The sequence below is a fragment of the Phasianus colchicus genome, chromosome Z, assembly GCF_987193195.1.
Source record: "Phasianus colchicus chromosome Z, bPhaCol1.hap1.1, whole genome shotgun sequence".
NCBI classification, from domain to species: Eukaryota; Metazoa; Chordata; class Aves; order Galliformes; family Phasianidae; genus Phasianus; species Phasianus colchicus.
In genome coordinates this window covers 33,995,220-34,012,168 of record NC_143476.1, presented here as the reverse complement: position 1 = coordinate 34,012,168, position 16,949 = coordinate 33,995,220, and the positions used below count along the sequence as shown (strand labels likewise).

The window sequence follows — 16,949 nt, the reverse complement described above, 5'->3', positions numbered from 1 at the left end:
AAATGTGAATTACTTGATGGTGTAAGTAGTAGGAACTATGTTTTCTTTTCAGTTACATTTACTTTTATCACTGTAACACCTCTTAATGGTTGTAAATGTGCAGGTGCTATCTGTATTTCTAACTCAGACACTTCTTATCATGCCTCTTAAAGTGCAAGGAGATTGAGAACTGTGTTTTCTGGAAAAGCTGAATTCTTATAAGCCAAAAAGATAATTAGCAAACATCTGTAAAGCACTAAATCTCATACTTTATTACTGTTTATTCCACAAAAGACGTATGTACTCCTCCATTATACATTTTTTCAGGGATTATATTTTATCTTTTGGAAGAGATGTTCAGTGCCCTTTTCTGGCCATTTACTTTTTACTTTTGCAGTAGTTAAAATATAAAAATAAATGCAATGGAACTGAATTCACTTTTTATCCTTCTCATAATCTATTCAAAGAGGAAAAACTTTATGATAGCTAACTATTTTAAATCTAGGTTTCCTTTCCAGGTTAACCAGTCAATTTAATAGCTGTACTAAATAGCTTGCCCCTGCAATGTGTAACTGAAGTTATACTGATTGAATTAGCTATAAATATATAGGGGAAAAAAAGATTAACCAGAGAGGATGCACATTGTTACGTTTTTGAAGCAGCATCTAATAGCAAAAATAAAATAAAATAAAAATAAATGCTGTAGCAAGTAGAAAGAAGTTTAGAAGGAAAGCACATGCAATCCAAAAATTCCTTCCATCAAATCCTGTAGTAACATGACAGTAGGAAGGATGTGATAGTCAGCATTTTCAGTGATTGATTATAGATCATAAAATAATAAAAGATCCTTTGCCAAAGGTTCCCCCGTGTTTTTGCAATTTGGTCTTTGTCTTTACAAATCGGATCTGTAGAATATGTTGAGTAGAAAAGGACCTTGCAGGTCATGTAGTTCCAACACCCTGCCACAGACAAGGACACCTCACACTGCACTCATTCAGCCCAGATTTGAACACCTCCAGAGTCCCTCCTCAGCTTTCTTGTAGGCCCCTTTAGATACTGTAGGCTGCAATGAGGTCTCCCCAGAGCCTTCTCTTTTCCAGGCTGAGCAACACCAACTCTGTAAGCCTTTTTTCATAAGAGGGGTGCTCCAGCCCTCTGGTCGTGCTTCTGGCACTCCTCTGAACCAGCTCTAACAGGTTCACGTCCTTCTTGTTTTGGGGTCCCAAAGCTGAATACTAGATTGTGTCTCATGAAAGTGAGGTGGAGGATCAGCTCTTTTTCCCTTCTTTTGATGCAGGCCAGAATACACTTGGTTCACTTAGTTTTCTGTGCTGCAAGCACACATAGCCAGCTCATGCTCAGTTTTTCATCCGTAGCCAGCTCATGCTCAGTTTTTCATTCACCAGTACTAAATCCTTCTTCTCTGTGCTGCTCCTGGACTGCTCATTGCCCATCTGGAACTTGTGGTTGAGATTGCTTTGACCTATGTGTAAAACCTTGAACTTGGCTTTGTTGAATTTCATGAGCTTCACAGAGAGCCCATCTCTCAAATCTGTCAGGATTGCTCTGGATGGCATCCATTTGCTCCAGTGTGTCAACCACACAAGTCAATTAGGATGAGTGGCTAATTATTTGACTCTCAGAGGAACAGTCTCCTTGAGACCTAGGTAAATAGGCTGCATGTGTCTGTAGATTTTACTGAATCGTTTTCCAGTAAGCAGGCACTTCATAGGACTGTGCTTTTTCTGCACATTTAAATTGTCTTTGTCAGAGAGATTGAATCACATGAAATACCAGTCTGATTAAGATGTTACGGAAGAAGGTCTGATTTTTTCTTTACCTGAAGTTGATGATTTGTCAGCTAAGAGTTATAAGAAAGGGTTGATACCACTGTTCCTGTTACTAAGTAGATTAAATAAACTTATTTGAATGAAACACTGAAGTAGGTATTAGCAAAGCAAAATAACGGTGTTGAGGATTATGATGGGAGTTCTTCTGTAAAGACAGAGAGAATGAGAAGCATTTCACCTGAGATGCTAAATGCTGTATACATATGTCCCCAAGTAACAGAAGGAAAAAGCAGCCCTTAAAATAATTAAAGAATTTGACTGAAGAGAATTCTTGAGCTAAACCTGGGAATTGGAAGCTTTTAAAAAGATGAGTGCTGTTGTCTTGCTCAAGGGAGATTTGGTACGCTTCTACATCTGAAAAGATTATTGAACATTCTGTAGCTGTAGATGATTTGTGATCAAGCTTTTCATTATATATTAGACAAAACAAAGATTTTTTTCCTGATTTCTTGTCATTTTTGTAATTCCTGTCACTATCCCAGAAATGTATATGAAAGAGAATGTTTTTACTGAATTAATTGTTTTCCTTTCTAGTTATTCAGATATTCTGATTGAAAGGGAAGTACTGATGCAGAAGTACATTCATCTTGTCCAAATTGTAGAGACTGAAAAGATTGCAGCCAATCAGCTTCGACATCAACTTGAAGATCAAGACACAGAAATCGAAAGACTTAAATCAGAAGTATGTGACACAGTAATCAATAAATTGTAATATTTTCCTGTGTGCATTATAATAATTTTCAATATTTCTGTAATTTTTGTGAATCAATATATAATATTCCTCCTATGAATCCTTGGCTAGGCTTTTTTCTTACAAGTATTATGGACTGGTATACTGACTGGATTACTAGTTTGTCAGAGAGTTCAAGATTACATGTTGCTTTGCAATATGAATGCCATTGATGATATTATTTTCTACCTGTCTTTGAACAAGGAGTTTGGTCCAAACTACTCTATTTCACTATTAGATGTTTTGTTGCAGTTTTGATGCAACAGATTTGAGGGGGTGTGAAATGCACATTTCATTTTAGAGGAGAACCAGCTGTCTTCTGGTTCTTTTTCCATCTGGATCAAGAGCCTTATTTGTTTCCTGAGAACTGTATTTATGTCCCTGTGACCAAATATATGCTTGTCATTCTGTGCAGCTTAATCAAACGTTAAGATGAGCCTTAGAAGATAAAGAAATTATTTTTCTATTAGTTTAATAAGAAAGAATTTCATTACATTGAAAAAGCATTTAATGAATGGTTGTTTTTATCAGATTATAGCTCTAAATAAAACAAAAGAAAGAATGCGACCTTATCAAGGCAACCAGGAAGACGAGGATCCAGATATTAAAAAAATTAAAAAGGTAAACACGCACCACTCTGTGTTTGAGAGGAGAAAAATGGAATGGGGGAGGTTTACTTCTATTTTAGTCTGTCTTGTTTTGTTTTCCACTAGTTTTGTCTTTGGTTACTGTTTAATTAAGCTCACTCAACTAACAAGATATCTTTTGCCTACTCAAACTACTTCAATTATATCAATTTCTATTTTTCAAAGATGTATTTATTCCATAGTTATTTTCCATAGTGTATTTCTTATAAATCCTGATACAGTATAAATGGAAATCATGCTTGAAGATGTGGTCCTTTATTTGTCACCCAAATTTTCACAGTGCTCAGTCTCTCAGATTACATAATTTCTTTTCTGCTGCATGGATTTAGTTTCACTAACCATTTCAGGTAGTCTGAGTCAGGGTCAATACTGAGCTGGTACCCTTATGTGAATATTCTTTTTCATTGTAATAAAGTCAGAACTGTCTCTTTTCGTACACGGAGAGTTCTGATTCTGATTCACTGCCTTCTACATCTTCATTGTTTTGACAGTTGGGCCTTTTTTTTAAAAAAAAAAAAAGTTGTTTATTCAGTGTAAACTGTTATCAGTGAATTTTTCCATTTCTCTTTCAAGACAAATGGTTGTCACATCAAGGTCAGGGCAACTGAAGTTTTCTGTGACCAGAAGTAGATGTTTAATCCATTTGTAACTTCAGTGGATATTATGCTTAAATAGGTTTTTCTGTAGCATAGAAAATCATTGTAAGAACACCCCAAACCTACCTTTTCTGGGTAGTATTTCTCGTCTAGGTATCTGCTATTAAAATGTGTGTGTAGCTTTAGATACAAACAATAAGTGATATCTGTATAAAGAAGAAACCAAACAGCTTAGCAGCTTTTTCAGAATTATGTCAATGCTAATATTGAAGTCTGTCTTGAAATCCCTTACACAAAAACATTGCACAATATGATTGGTGGTGTAAGAAAGTGATAAATATGTAAGGAGAGATAAAAGGAGTTAAAACAATCTGTGTGTAGGATAATTGTGATGATAGAAAGAGATTGAACTTTTGAGACTGTAATAAAATCTTGCTGTGTACACGTTATCTTTTCAAGCAATTTTTGAGCAACACATATTATGAATATTAGAAAATGTTTGTAGGACTTATATTAAAAATAGATACCTAAAAGAATTATTAAGGAACAATTATAGATCAGTAATATTCTAGAGGACAACAGATTTTTTTGACAGAGGCTTTTCATGTAAAAGGCTATTTATTGAGAGAGGAACTTAAAAATAGTCATGGAAGTTTTTTTCTCATCTATTTTTCTGCCTGGTTCCTTTTTAGGTTCAGAGCTTTATGAGAGGCTGGTTATGTAGAAGAAAATGGAAGACTATTGTCCAAGATTATATTTGTTCTCCCCACGCAGAAAGTATGAGAAAAAGGAATCAGATAGTTTTTAACATGGTTGAAGCCGAATCTGAATATGTGCATCAACTTTATGTTCTTGTGAACTGTTTTCTGAGGCCCTTAAGAATGGCTGCAAGTTCAAAGAAGCCACCTATCAGTCATGATGATGTCAGTAGCATTTTCCTTAATAGGTATGTTTATTTTTGCTTTTGGAGGTTCCTCTGACCACTCCTGTTCATTCTGTCTGTATTTGTAGTAATGAAGTTTTGCTTTTGTTTGTTTGTTGTGATATAAGTAATGTGTCTGAGTTGGACCTCATTCCCTTGGGGTAAGAGGTAAGTCTGTGATTCTGTTTGAAGCCATTTAGTCATATCTGCCTCCTTACACTCTGTGTGCTAGAGGAAGGAAAACACAAATAATGCCTTATTGAGTAACTCTCTTAAATTTTCTGTCACCTTTCCTGTTTCCTTTTCTCTTTAAAAAAGTGAAATTGTACTTAGTGGCCTCATATGATTCAGATAAGACCCTGAGGATGAGTATGTCATATTTTCTATTTTCTATTGTCATGCCTAAGGAGGCTTCTTTTCTCTTGCTTGTCTTTTCGTATCCAGCAAAAAAGAGTTGTTCTTTGCATTAAGCATCCTAGTGCTATTATAACGAGTATGTAAAAACAAGCCAGCAGCCATATAGAATTTGATACAGGATTGGGACTGCGTCCAAGACTGCCCCAAACTTCTAAGAGAACAACTTGTTTCTTCAGTTATGAGACAGACTTTCCTTTCATAACATCTCATTCATGATCACTGAACTCTTCATGATTTCACTTACCGTAGGGATGACTCTAAAGCTTCTTCTGCTGATCACATGAGCTCAAGTACAGCGCTGTTCAGAGTTCACATTATAGAAAGGTGCTCAGCTTCATATTTTGAAGAGTACTGTGAGAATACCTATAACTGCCACTGGCAGTTTTCTAAAACTATTGATATATTGTCAGAGATGTTCTTGGAACACTTAGTCATTAACCTATGTGGAATATGCTATTTAATAGATTCTTTTATTTAAAAGATTAAGCAATTAAGATTTGCTTTCCATGGTAATTACTATGTATTTTATAAAGATACTGCACTAAAAAATCTAAACAGTATAATAAAATGAATTGTTTACTTCCATAATAATAATAATTGTCTTCTGTTTTTCCTACTGAAATGAAAAATGCACCAGTAAACAAGAAGAAATGCTTCTTTGTGAATTATAAATTGGCAAATAGACCTGAATTGTCTTTTTTGTTTCTTTAAATACTTGTTTTTCAGTGAAACAATCATGTTTCTTCATGAAATATTTCATCAAGGTTTAAAAGCAAGGATTGCTAATTGGCCTACCTTAATTCTAGGTAAGTTGCTGTATTTTCTACTATTGTATTTTTTACAGTATTTCTACAAGTTATTTTACTTTATCAATTTTTGTAATTATTTTTTAAATTGCTGTGAGTTTTTTTTTTTCTTTCTTTTTTTTCTTTTTTAATGATAGTGTCCTTTTTGAGTAGAGCTAGTATCGTGTGGTTTGGTGTAGTAGTGAGTGTACCATCTGGGCAGTAGTATAACACTCCTGATATCCAGATGAGAATTCCTCTGTTTTAGCCTCGATCCTGAGCATTGTTTATACAGAGGCCCCTGCATTTTCAGTGAAATTATCTGGTTATTAACTCATCAGAACAACTATATTTTGACAGGTGAAAGAACCAAATATAATGTTTCTGAATATATTGGAAACAGAACTGATTGCAGTAACTCACTTCCATAAAACATAATATATATATATATATATTTTTTTAAAATACATTCCAAGACATGGATAGCTGGAAAAAAAGCATTTCTTGACTTTTTCTAGCTGACTTATTTGACATTCTGCTGCCAATGCTGAACATATATCAAGAATTTGTTCGGAATCATCAGTATAGTCTACAAGTACTGGCAAACTGTAAGCAAAACAGAGATTTTGACAAACTCTTGAAGCAATATGAAGCCAACCCAGCATGTGAGGGGCGAATGCTGGAAACTTTCCTTACTTACCCCATGTTTCAGGTAGTCTCTGTACATTTTTTTCACTCTTTGTTTTTAATGTTTTGTTGAATCATTTTGTGTTACTGAAATCATGATTGATAGAAGGTGTTTCTTGCTTAAGTAAAAGTAGTCTCATGCAAACTAATTTAGTTTTTATGTATTTCGTTATTATACAGAAAGTGCTTATAGAGATCTTTTCTCCAACTACAATGACTCAAATCTATTAAGAATCCTGTATGTATGCAAGGAGAATGTTGGGTGAGGACTAGGACCAAAAGAACAAAAAAGGAAAAGTTGAGCAACAAATTCTTGACTTCTGACCTGCTGCAGGAATATGCAACAGTCCAGACAGGGGTAATATAGCTGGTACAACAAGTTAGAGCAATCACAAGCATTCTAGGAGAAATACATATTCTCTTCCTACTTTTGCTCTTCAGTGACCTGGTCTTTAGAAAATAAAAAATATACAGCAGAAGTATTTGAAAACTTCATTAGCCTTATGTTATTTTCTGTTGATCTGTCTGGATTAATTATTTGCAGCTGTTATCAAAAGTCTTTGAAACATGCGTGTGATGGTTTTTTAACTTTTATGTTTGACATAAAAGTTTATTTACCATGTCAATGGTGAATCCCAGCAGTTTGTTCGGTAACTGGCAAATGGAGTTCCCCCCTCAAAAAAAAGGGTCACTGCCATTGTGTTAGAATTAGTCAGCCCTGTTATCCTACTTAGGAGGCCATTGCTGTCTCTAACAGTGAATTTGTTCAGCGTCCAGCTTGTATATCATAAAGTTTGGGAAATTTTGATTGAACTTAAAAATACCTTGGGATTTTAGAGGGGAGAGAGAGAGGGTCCTATTGATATGTGATGAATAATGTTGTGATGCAGATGTTTTCACCATAGAAGAAAGCATCTCTCCACTTTCTAAATGGTTCTTATTCTTAAAGATAAATAGTACTGCAGGATCACTTGCTTTTGTTTAGCATTCATGAATGTCCTTTAAGTGATGACAAAGTGAATCAGGATCGTTGTGCTGCTATTTGGCCTTTAACTGTCAAATCTTGCATGTTCTTCAGTGTCCACTAGTACAATATGAATTATTTCCTCACCACCTGGCTTGTAAAAAATCTAGATGCTTGCAACCTATTGCAATTTTAGTAAGGTGTATATGGATCTCCCAGAATGTTTTGAAAATTTTCTATGTTGACACTTGAATAGCAGCAAGAAAATAAGAAATTCACTGTTATATTTATCACTGTCTCTGATGTGAATTTTTTTCATACAGTACTGAATTGAACTTATGTTTCCTCAGACTGAAAATGTACCACACATATGCAGCCTCTGTGACCAAAAAGTTCAGTATTTTGGCAGTCATGTTTGGCTGTATATATTATCATTTATCACTTATTATCACTGTGGATATTTGTTAAAAAAGACAATGTTTGCAGAACTTTTTTGACCAACGTAATACCTTGTATTTAAAAAAAAAAAAAAAAAAAAAAGTAGTATCAATATTATTTCTTTAAGGATTTACTGATTCTATTCCTAACTTGTTTTAAGATTCCTAGATACATAATAACGCTTCATGAACTCCTGGCTCACACACCACATGAACATGTTGAACGAAAAAGCCTTGAATTTGCAAAATCCAAACTAGAAGAACTTTCAAGGTGAGACTTTCTACGCTTTTATTCAATAATTCTGAAGCAAAGACTCTGAAATGCAAAATGAATTTTGTCTCTTAAGATTTGGTTTTGTTCTTTTTCAACAAATTATTTCAAAGAAAAGGAACAAAACCGAACCAAGGTCCAGAAAACCAAAGAAATAAATAGTAATATTTAAACTCTTCTAGTCTTTCGTTTAACAGAAATCTACAAGTACTTTGTATTTTGGGTAGGGGAGAACAGAGTTGCTATAGAAACCACCTACCCTTGAGTTATGAGCAATTTTCTTTATATAAAGAAATATATGTGTTTTTTCACAGTTTTTTTTTAAAAGGGCATTTTCAATATTCTGCAATGCTGGAGATCAGTCAGGGTCTTGAGAAGTACTAAGTTCTCAATCCGTGTTAAGTTTGCATGTGTTAATGAAATAACTGATTATCACATATGCTATAAAGAATGCTAAACAAACTGGAGCTATCAGAATTTGTACTCATTGTAGAAGCCTGTAAAATGAATATCTTCCCAGAAACTCCAGGCCTATCTTAGATGCTTCTTTCTGTCAGCCAAGGCAGAAATTTGGTTGCTATCACTAGGAAACAAATCTTTCTGCTGTGAACAAAGACACGCTACATGAACAAGAATGTCTGCCTTAAATATCTGGAGTATTCACCAAAAAAGTCCCTGTAAAATATGTAGCTGTAAATGCGTAATTGCTTTATAGCTCTTGTTAATTTCATTCTTTTGACTGTTCAGATTTCTGATGCCTTTAAGACACAGTCGCTATGTTGGACAAACTACCTGTTAGTTTGGAGCTTATTAATTTTTCTTGTTTGTGTTGCTGCATCTTCAGTACAGACAGCTAAAATGTCATGCCCACCACCTTTTAAAGCTCTGGCTTCTTTTGAAGAGCCTTTTGAAGAAGTAGCTGCATTTGCTTCTTGCATTGTAAGCAGGGTCTGCCATATTTTGAGGCCATTTGAAGCAGAGAAGTAATGCCTCCTTTCCCCTTAGAGCCAATTTCTTTGGGTAGGGTTATATGTATATATGTATAATCAGATCAAATAGCATTGATCTTCATCTCGTAAGTCAGAGTTCATCTAATTAATTTATCTCTGAATGCTCAGAAGTGGAGACTCAAATTGACTGATGCTCCTCTGCTCACAAAGCAGGCAATATGGACCATATAAAACATTATGGCTTGTTTATCGTACATGTGAGGGAAGAGTAGGTTTGAGACAGCACAGTCAAGTCACAGTTCAGGAACATCACAATATCATACAAGCTTCTGCGTTAAGGTCTGTCTTGGAATAAACTGCTTTTCTGTGTAAGAGGGTACTTACAAAAGAATCACACAATCACAGACACACCAAGGTTGGAAAAGACCTACAAGATCATCCAGTCCAACCATCCACCTGTAACCAGTAGTTCTCACTAAACCATATCCCTCAACACAATGTCCAAAAGTTCCTTGCACACATTCCTGGGCAGCCCATTCCAGTGCCTGACCACTCTTTTAGAGAAGTAGTATTTCCTAATGTCCAGCCTAAATCTCCCCTGGCTCAGCTTGAAGCCATTCCCTCTAGTCCTATCACCAGTTACCCGAGAGAAGGGGCCAACCCCCAGCTCACTACAACCTCCCTTCAGGTAGTTACGGAGAGCAGTAGGGTCTCCTCTGAGCCTCCTCTTCTCCAGACAGAACAATCCCAGCTCCTTCAGCTGCTCCTCATAAGGCCTGTGCTCCAGACCCCTTGCCAGCTTTGTTGCCCTTCTTTGAACCCGCTCCTGGGCTTCAATGTCTTCCTTGCAGTGAGGGGCCCAAAACTGGACACAGTACTCAAGGTGCAGCCTCACCAGGGCTGAGTACAGGGGGACAATCACTTCCCTGTTCCTGCTGGCAATGCCGTTTCTGATGCAAGCCAGGATGCCATTGGCCTTGGCCACCTGGGCACACTGCTGGCTCATGTTGAGCTGAGCATCAATCAATACCCCCAGGTCCATTTCCTCTACGCAGTGTTCCAGCCACTCTGCCCCAAGCCTGTAGTGTTGCCTGGGTTGTTGTGGCCAAAGTGTAGGACCCGACGTTTGGTCTTCTTGAACCTCATCCCATTGGCTTCAGCCCAGCTATGAGCCTGTCCAGATCCCTCTGTAGGGCCTCGCTACGCCCAGGCAGATTGATACTTCCAGACAACTTGGTGTCATCTGCAAACTTACTGAGGGTGCACTCTATGCCCTCATCCAGGTCATCAATAAAGATATTGAAGAGGAAGAAATTAAGAGATGAACCATTAGAGCTGTGATTGTGATAGGGAGAAATGAGGAAGTGAATGGTACATTCAATCCTAAAATGAAGCAGACAGATTAGGAACCTAAAACTAAGGTCAAGGAGTCTAAAATGTGTTATATAACTAACACAAAGAACTAAGAAACATTTCCAGTTTTGTGGATGCTAGTGAGTATCAAAAAGTACTCTTTTAGCAGCTGTGAAGAATTTTCATCTTGGTGGCATCTGTCAGATGTGTTCAAGAATAGTCTAAGAACAACTCTGGCAAAATAGGTTCCACTGCTGAAAAAAATGATTACAATAATGGTTTGAAAGAAGGAAGAGCAAAGCAAGAAACTTGCTCTGGACTAGTCATGTACTATATGTATATATCTTTTGTGTTGTAAAGGACATTATCAACTCTTTGTGTGTACACTGTCAAAAGTGCAAATGAAATTAGATGAAACATTGCAAGATATATTTTGGGGAGTTTTAAGTACATATTGTATTGTGTCTGACAGGGTGATGCATGATGAAGTGAGTGACACAGAAAACATCCGGAAGAATCTGGCCATAGAAAGAACAATAGTAGAAGGCTGTGATATATTGCTAGATACTAGTCAAACTTTTATACGCCAAGGTAAGACTTCTCTTTAAAAGCTACCTACGAAAATAATTGCATTTAAAACAGCAGGGTTCACATTGCCATCATTGGGCAGGTCACTGCACTGGGCACAGGTAACATCCTTAAAGTCTAATGACTGTGTAGGATGAGTTAAAAAATGCTCAGATAAATAATTTGAGACTATAGTTGTGCCCCATTTCTGTACTGTTTTATTGAGAAACCATGAAAAACAGCAGCATAGTAATGGTAAATCATCCATGGGACACTATTAGACACCAAATAGGCTGTGATCTTCAGTTGTAATTACCTACAGCTCCAAAGAGACCAGGGCTGTCTGGTCAGTCAGAATGGTAATGCCAGCTGATGCGTCACCTGGACAAAAGTGCATGAATAGCCTGAAATATTGTCAAATGATAAAGTGATAAAGTGATTTCTAAGAAAGAAAAGAGCTGTCATTCCCATTTTAATCATTGCTTCAGGAGCAGCTCAAATTCGTAGTGCCAGAATCATAGAACTATAGAATAGCTCAGGTTGGAAAAGACCTTAAAGATCACCAGGTCCAACCACAACCTAACCATACTATCTTAACTAACAACCCTCTGCTAAATCTCATGTCTGAGAACCACATTCAAATGGTTTTTAAACACATCCAGGGATGGTGACTCAACCATCTCCCTGGGGGGCTTATTCCAATGCTTAACAACCTTTTCTGTAAAGAAGTTTTTCCTAATATCCAACCTAAACTTACCCTGGCGCAACTTAAGGCCATTTCCCCTTGTTCTGCCACCTGTGAGAAGAGACCAACCCCTTTCTCGCTGTAACCACCTTTCAGATATTGGAAGAGAGCAATGAGGTCTCCCCTCAGCCTCCTCTTCCCCAGACGAAACATCACCAGTTCCTCCCAGTCTCTCCTCATAGGCCATATTCTCCAAGCCCTTCACAAGCCTTGTTGCCCTTCTTTTGACCTGCTCCAGCATCTCATTGTCCTTTCTGTACTGAGGTGCCCAAAACTGAACACAGTACTTGAGGTAAGGCCTCACCAGTGCCGAGTACAGGGGCAGGATTACTTCCCTACTCCTGCTCACCACACCATTCCTGATACAAGCCGGGATGCCATTGGTCTTCTTGGTCACCTGGGCACACTGCTGGCTCATATTCAGCCGACTGTCCATCAGTACACCAAGGTCCCTTTCCATCAGGCAGCTTTCCAGCCACTCCCCAAGCCTGTAGGGTTGTAGGACCAAAATGCAGGACTTGACACTTGGCTCTATTGAAACTAATACAGTTAACCTTGGCCCATCGATCCAGTCTATCCAGGTCCCTCTGTAGTGCCTTTCTCCCCTCAGTCAGATCAAAACTTGGTGTCATCTTCAAACTTACTGAGAGTGCACTCAATCACCTCGTCAAGATCATTAATAAAGATGCTAAATAGAAGCGACCCCAGTACCAAGCCCTGGCGGACACCACTTGTGACCAACTGGATTTAACTGCACTGACCACAACTCTTTGGGCCCAGCCATCTAGCCAGTATTTCACACAGCAGAGCAGATGCCTATCCAAACTGTGGGCAGCCAGCTTCTCCAGGAGAATGTTGTGGGGAATAATGTCAAAGACTTTACTGGAGTCCAGGTAAACCACATCAACCACCTTCATCCACTACGCGGGTCACCTTGTCATAGAATGATCCAATACCTGATATACTCGCTCCATCTCTTGAGAGGTACATTTTTGGGCTTCAGTAGGGGTTAGATACAAAGATCACTTCAAGAAGAAAGACATGAAGAAAATGAAGGTTTCTTGTTCTTCCAGAAAGGTAGAATTACATATAATAAAATGCAGTTAGCAAAAAGAGAGAGGGAGAGGCATATCATATTCTTTATTCTTGGTGGTTTTGGAAACTCCTCCTGCTGAAGCTTAGGTCCATCATGTACAGAGAAGTGATCTTTCCAGCCCTGCTCAGCATTTGTGAGCTGTAGCTGCATACTGTGTTCAGTTCTAGGCCACCCAGTTCAAGAGTAACATGGACAAACCAGAGAAAGACCAGTGAAAAGCTACCAAGATGCTGAAAGGCCTAGAGCACCCCTCCTATGAGGAGAGTCTAAGAGAGCTGGGACTGTTCAGCCTGGAGAAGAGAAGGTTCAGGGAGGACCTTATCAACATGTGTAAGAAGCTGAAGGGGGGTGCAAAGAAGACAGAGCTGGTCTCTTTTCAGTGGTGCCCACTGCCAGGAGAAGAGACACTGAGCACAGCCTGGAACACAGATGGTTCCCTCTGACCATCAGGCAGCACTTCTTTTCTGTGGGGCTGTGGGGGTCCTGGCACAGAAGCTGTGGAGTCTCCTCGTTGGAGGTCTTCAGAAGCCACCTGAGCGTGAGCCTGAGTGCCCCGTTCTGAGTGGCCCTGCTTGAGCACGGAGGGTTAGACCAGATGCAATCAGAGATTCTTTAATGGCCTGTTTACCATCCTGTCATATCAGGAGATAAATTTCTTACTGTGTTCCACAAAATTGTAATTTATAGTAAGTGATAATTTTAACCAGAAACTATAAACGGATTGCAGTTATTACCTTGGGGGGCTCACTCTAATGGTAAAACAAATGCAAAATCTTCATAATTTGAGCCTATTTTCCATTTATATAAGAATTTACTTCTTTTTTAACAAAGTAGTAGTTTTGGATGGAGTAGCTATGAGTCTGTAGGGGAGGATTTTAATGAGGTACAAGCTTCTTTGTGTCTGTAAAGCATTACATACATTTAGGAAAGGTTGAGAATTTAATTTAGGTATATCCCTTCACCTGATCTTCTTTAGATAGCATCATCAGAACATTTGGTATTTAAATAGAATCATATGCAAAACTGGTAGTTTAATAGGCTTTGTATAGATTTTGAAATCCATTCTGTAGTGCTTCTGTAGTTATTTAGCCAATCTATGAAAATTTCCATAATAACTTCCGAGATTGTTTGTACAATGGTCACATTTAAGTTACTCTGTTGTTCTTTTAATGTATGTGTTTGTTAAAATTGAGGTGTTTCAGGAGTTATGAATGTGGTTTCAAGAAAAATGTAAAATTATTACATTACAGCCACCCCCGGAGAATTACAGGGCTGATTCTCCTTAACTGACTTGTACCATGAAATTTTCTTAAACTATTTTTTTTTTCACTTGATTACAATATTTTGTATTTAAATGCATATGATTCTTTTCGCCTTAAAATTGGCTAATACATTTTTGTCTGTGTACCTGGTGTTTCATCAGTGGAAACCTATTAATTTTTCTATGAAAATCAATCTGTGAAGGTTGGAATGTTGGAATATCAAACCCGTGATTTAAGTAAATCAGTTTCAGGCTTAATTCTGGGAATACTGTTAAGGACAGTGGATAAGCCTGCATGTTATGAAAGGCTGTATCACAGTCTTTTAGAAAACTTAAAGCATATTACATTGTATGAGTTCAGAAATCTGACTTGAGCTGATGAAACAATGGCAATTTTCCTTTCACATCTGATTGTAGGGTCACTTAAGAGTGGTGTCCACCTCTTCTAATGTCAGTTAAGCTCCTACTCTTTGTGTTGATTGTGGAGGGATAGATAACTGTTTTTGACAAATAAAAAAATAACCCAAAAACAAACAAACAAAAAAACATTTCTAACAGTGCTTTGCACAGTAAATTATGAATTCGCCTTCAGATTTCTTGGGGTCTCCTTTTATTTACCTCTTACTTTGATACTGACTATATTGTTGGGCCCTCTGTCAAGGCAAACAGTATTTTCTTTATCTTTCTTTCTTCTCTTTGACATGGTCCCTCACCACATGAATTGGAGAGGCATGAATTTGAAGGATGGACTGTTTGGTGGATTAAGAATTGGTTGGCTGGTGCAGCCAAAGAGTTGTCATCAATGGCTCTGTGTCAGGGTAGAGGCCCATCACAAGCGGTGTCCCTCAGGGATCAGTCTTGGGACCAGTGCTCTTCAACAGTGACACAGATGATGGCATCAAGGGCACCCTCAGCAAGTTTGCAGATGACACCAAGCTAATCAGTGCGGTTGATACGCTGGAGGAAAGGGAAGCCATCCAGAGGGACCTGGACAGGCTGGAGAAGTGGGCCCATGAAAACCTAATGAGGTGCAGGGTGTTGCACTTGGGTCGGGGCAGTCCCAGATATTTATACAGACTGGGGGAAGATTTCCTTCAGAGCAGCCCTGCGGAGAAGGATAAGGTCCTAGTAAATGAGAAGCTGGACATGAGCCAGCAGTGTGTGCTTGCAGCCTGGAAGGCCAACTGTGTTCTGGGCTGCATTAAAAAAGGGGTGGCCAGCAGGGAGAGGGAGGTGATTGTCCCCCTCCACTCAGCTCTTGTGAGGCCCCATCTGCAGTACTGCTTCCAGGCCTGGGGCTCCCAGCACAGGAGCTCTTGGAGCGGCTCCAGAGGGGGGCCACTAAGATTATCAGAGGGCTGGAGCACCTCTCCTATGAGGAAAGGCTGAGGGAGCTGGACTTGTTTAGCTTGGAGAAGAGAAGGCTCCAGAGACACCTCATTGTGCCTTCCACTACTTGAACAGAATATATAAACAGGAAGGGCAACAGCTGTTTAAGAGGGTGGATAGTGATAGGAGAAGGGGGAATGGTTTTAAACTGAGACAGGAGAGGTTTAGATTAGATATTAGGAGGAAGTTTTTCACTCAGAGGGTGGCCAAGCACTGGAACAAGTTGCCCAAGGAGGTCATGGGTGCCCCGCCCCTGGAGGCATTCAAGGCCAGGCTGCATGTGGATCTGGGCAGCCTGGTCTGGTGGTTGGCGACCCTGCACATAGCAAGGGGGTTGAAAGTAGATGATCATTGTGATCTTTTTCAACCCAGGTCATTCTATGATTTTATGATTCTTTGATTCTTTAATGGCCTAAGGCAATGGAGACCTTCCAGCATTGACTGACAACCAGAAAATTGGCTTCTGGAGGCCCCTCAGAGGCCATCAAATATGTTTTCTGATCTTCCTATCATCAGCTGCATTAAATTTGCCTCAGCTAACAGATATGTCACAATTACAAAATTATGGAGTAACTGAGGTTGGAAGGGACTTTTGGGAATTGTCCTGTCCAATTCCACCTACTGAAAGCATTATTAACTGGTGCCAGTTACTCAGCATCATGTCCACTCAAGTTTTGATTATTTCAGGAGAATGGAGAATTTTTTTTTAAATCATACTATTAATGAACATTCCAAAATTAGCCTCACATGGTTGTGGCAGTTGTACACTGGCCAGTCATAACAATTTTTTTTTTTTATTTTCTTAAGAGGAAATCTGTAGTAGAATCTACGACATGGCAAATGCTCATGTTTCTTTAATCACGAGGGCTTGATGGAAATGCAGTACATCCTTGTTAGATTTCAAGTGTATAGAAATTTGGTTTTTTTTTTCTGTAAGTATTAAGGTCATTATTGAAAGGAGATATTTCACACTATGAAATAATAATATTTCAGGTCCATGCAAGAACAGTGGTTAACCTTCTGCTATTTTAGCAGAACAGAATATGGTATTTCTGAAACAATCATTAAAAAAAAAAAAAAAAAAAAAAAAAAGTTGAGTTGCTATATGTGTACATGTATCATATTTATAGATATAATTTTTTTTTAAGGAGCAAGAATAACGGGTAGAATTGGTTGTTACCAAAATGTGTAGGGGGAACTTCAGGAGAAAAGTGACTGAAGAACTTTGGAGTGGGAAGCTGAAACTGCTTTGTATATACTATTGAACCTCACACTGGGAGCTGGACAGCAACTGGCAATACAG

General features: G+C 38.3%; 1 protein-coding gene across 4 annotated transcripts in view; it reads left to right on the top strand.

Moving 5' to 3' along the window:
* RASGRF2 (Ras protein specific guanine nucleotide releasing factor 2) overlaps nucleotides 1-16,949 on the top strand; it is a 126,778-nt gene that overhangs the window by 40,470 nt on the left and 69,359 nt on the right. For all 4 annotated transcript variants that reach the window (XM_031603393.2, XM_090131231.1, XM_090131233.1 and 1 more), the window contains exons 3-9: nucleotides 2,364-2,511; nucleotides 3,091-3,180; nucleotides 4,495-4,748; nucleotides 5,868-5,947; nucleotides 6,445-6,638; nucleotides 8,176-8,285; nucleotides 11,061-11,179. In XM_031603393.2, coding sequence (XP_031459253.2) covers nucleotides 2,364-2,511; nucleotides 3,091-3,180; nucleotides 4,495-4,748; nucleotides 5,868-5,947; nucleotides 6,445-6,638; nucleotides 8,176-8,285; nucleotides 11,061-11,179 — 995 coding nt within the window. The remainder of the gene's footprint in view (nucleotides 1-2,363; nucleotides 2,512-3,090; nucleotides 3,181-4,494; nucleotides 4,749-5,867; nucleotides 5,948-6,444; nucleotides 6,639-8,175; nucleotides 8,286-11,060; nucleotides 11,180-16,949) is intronic.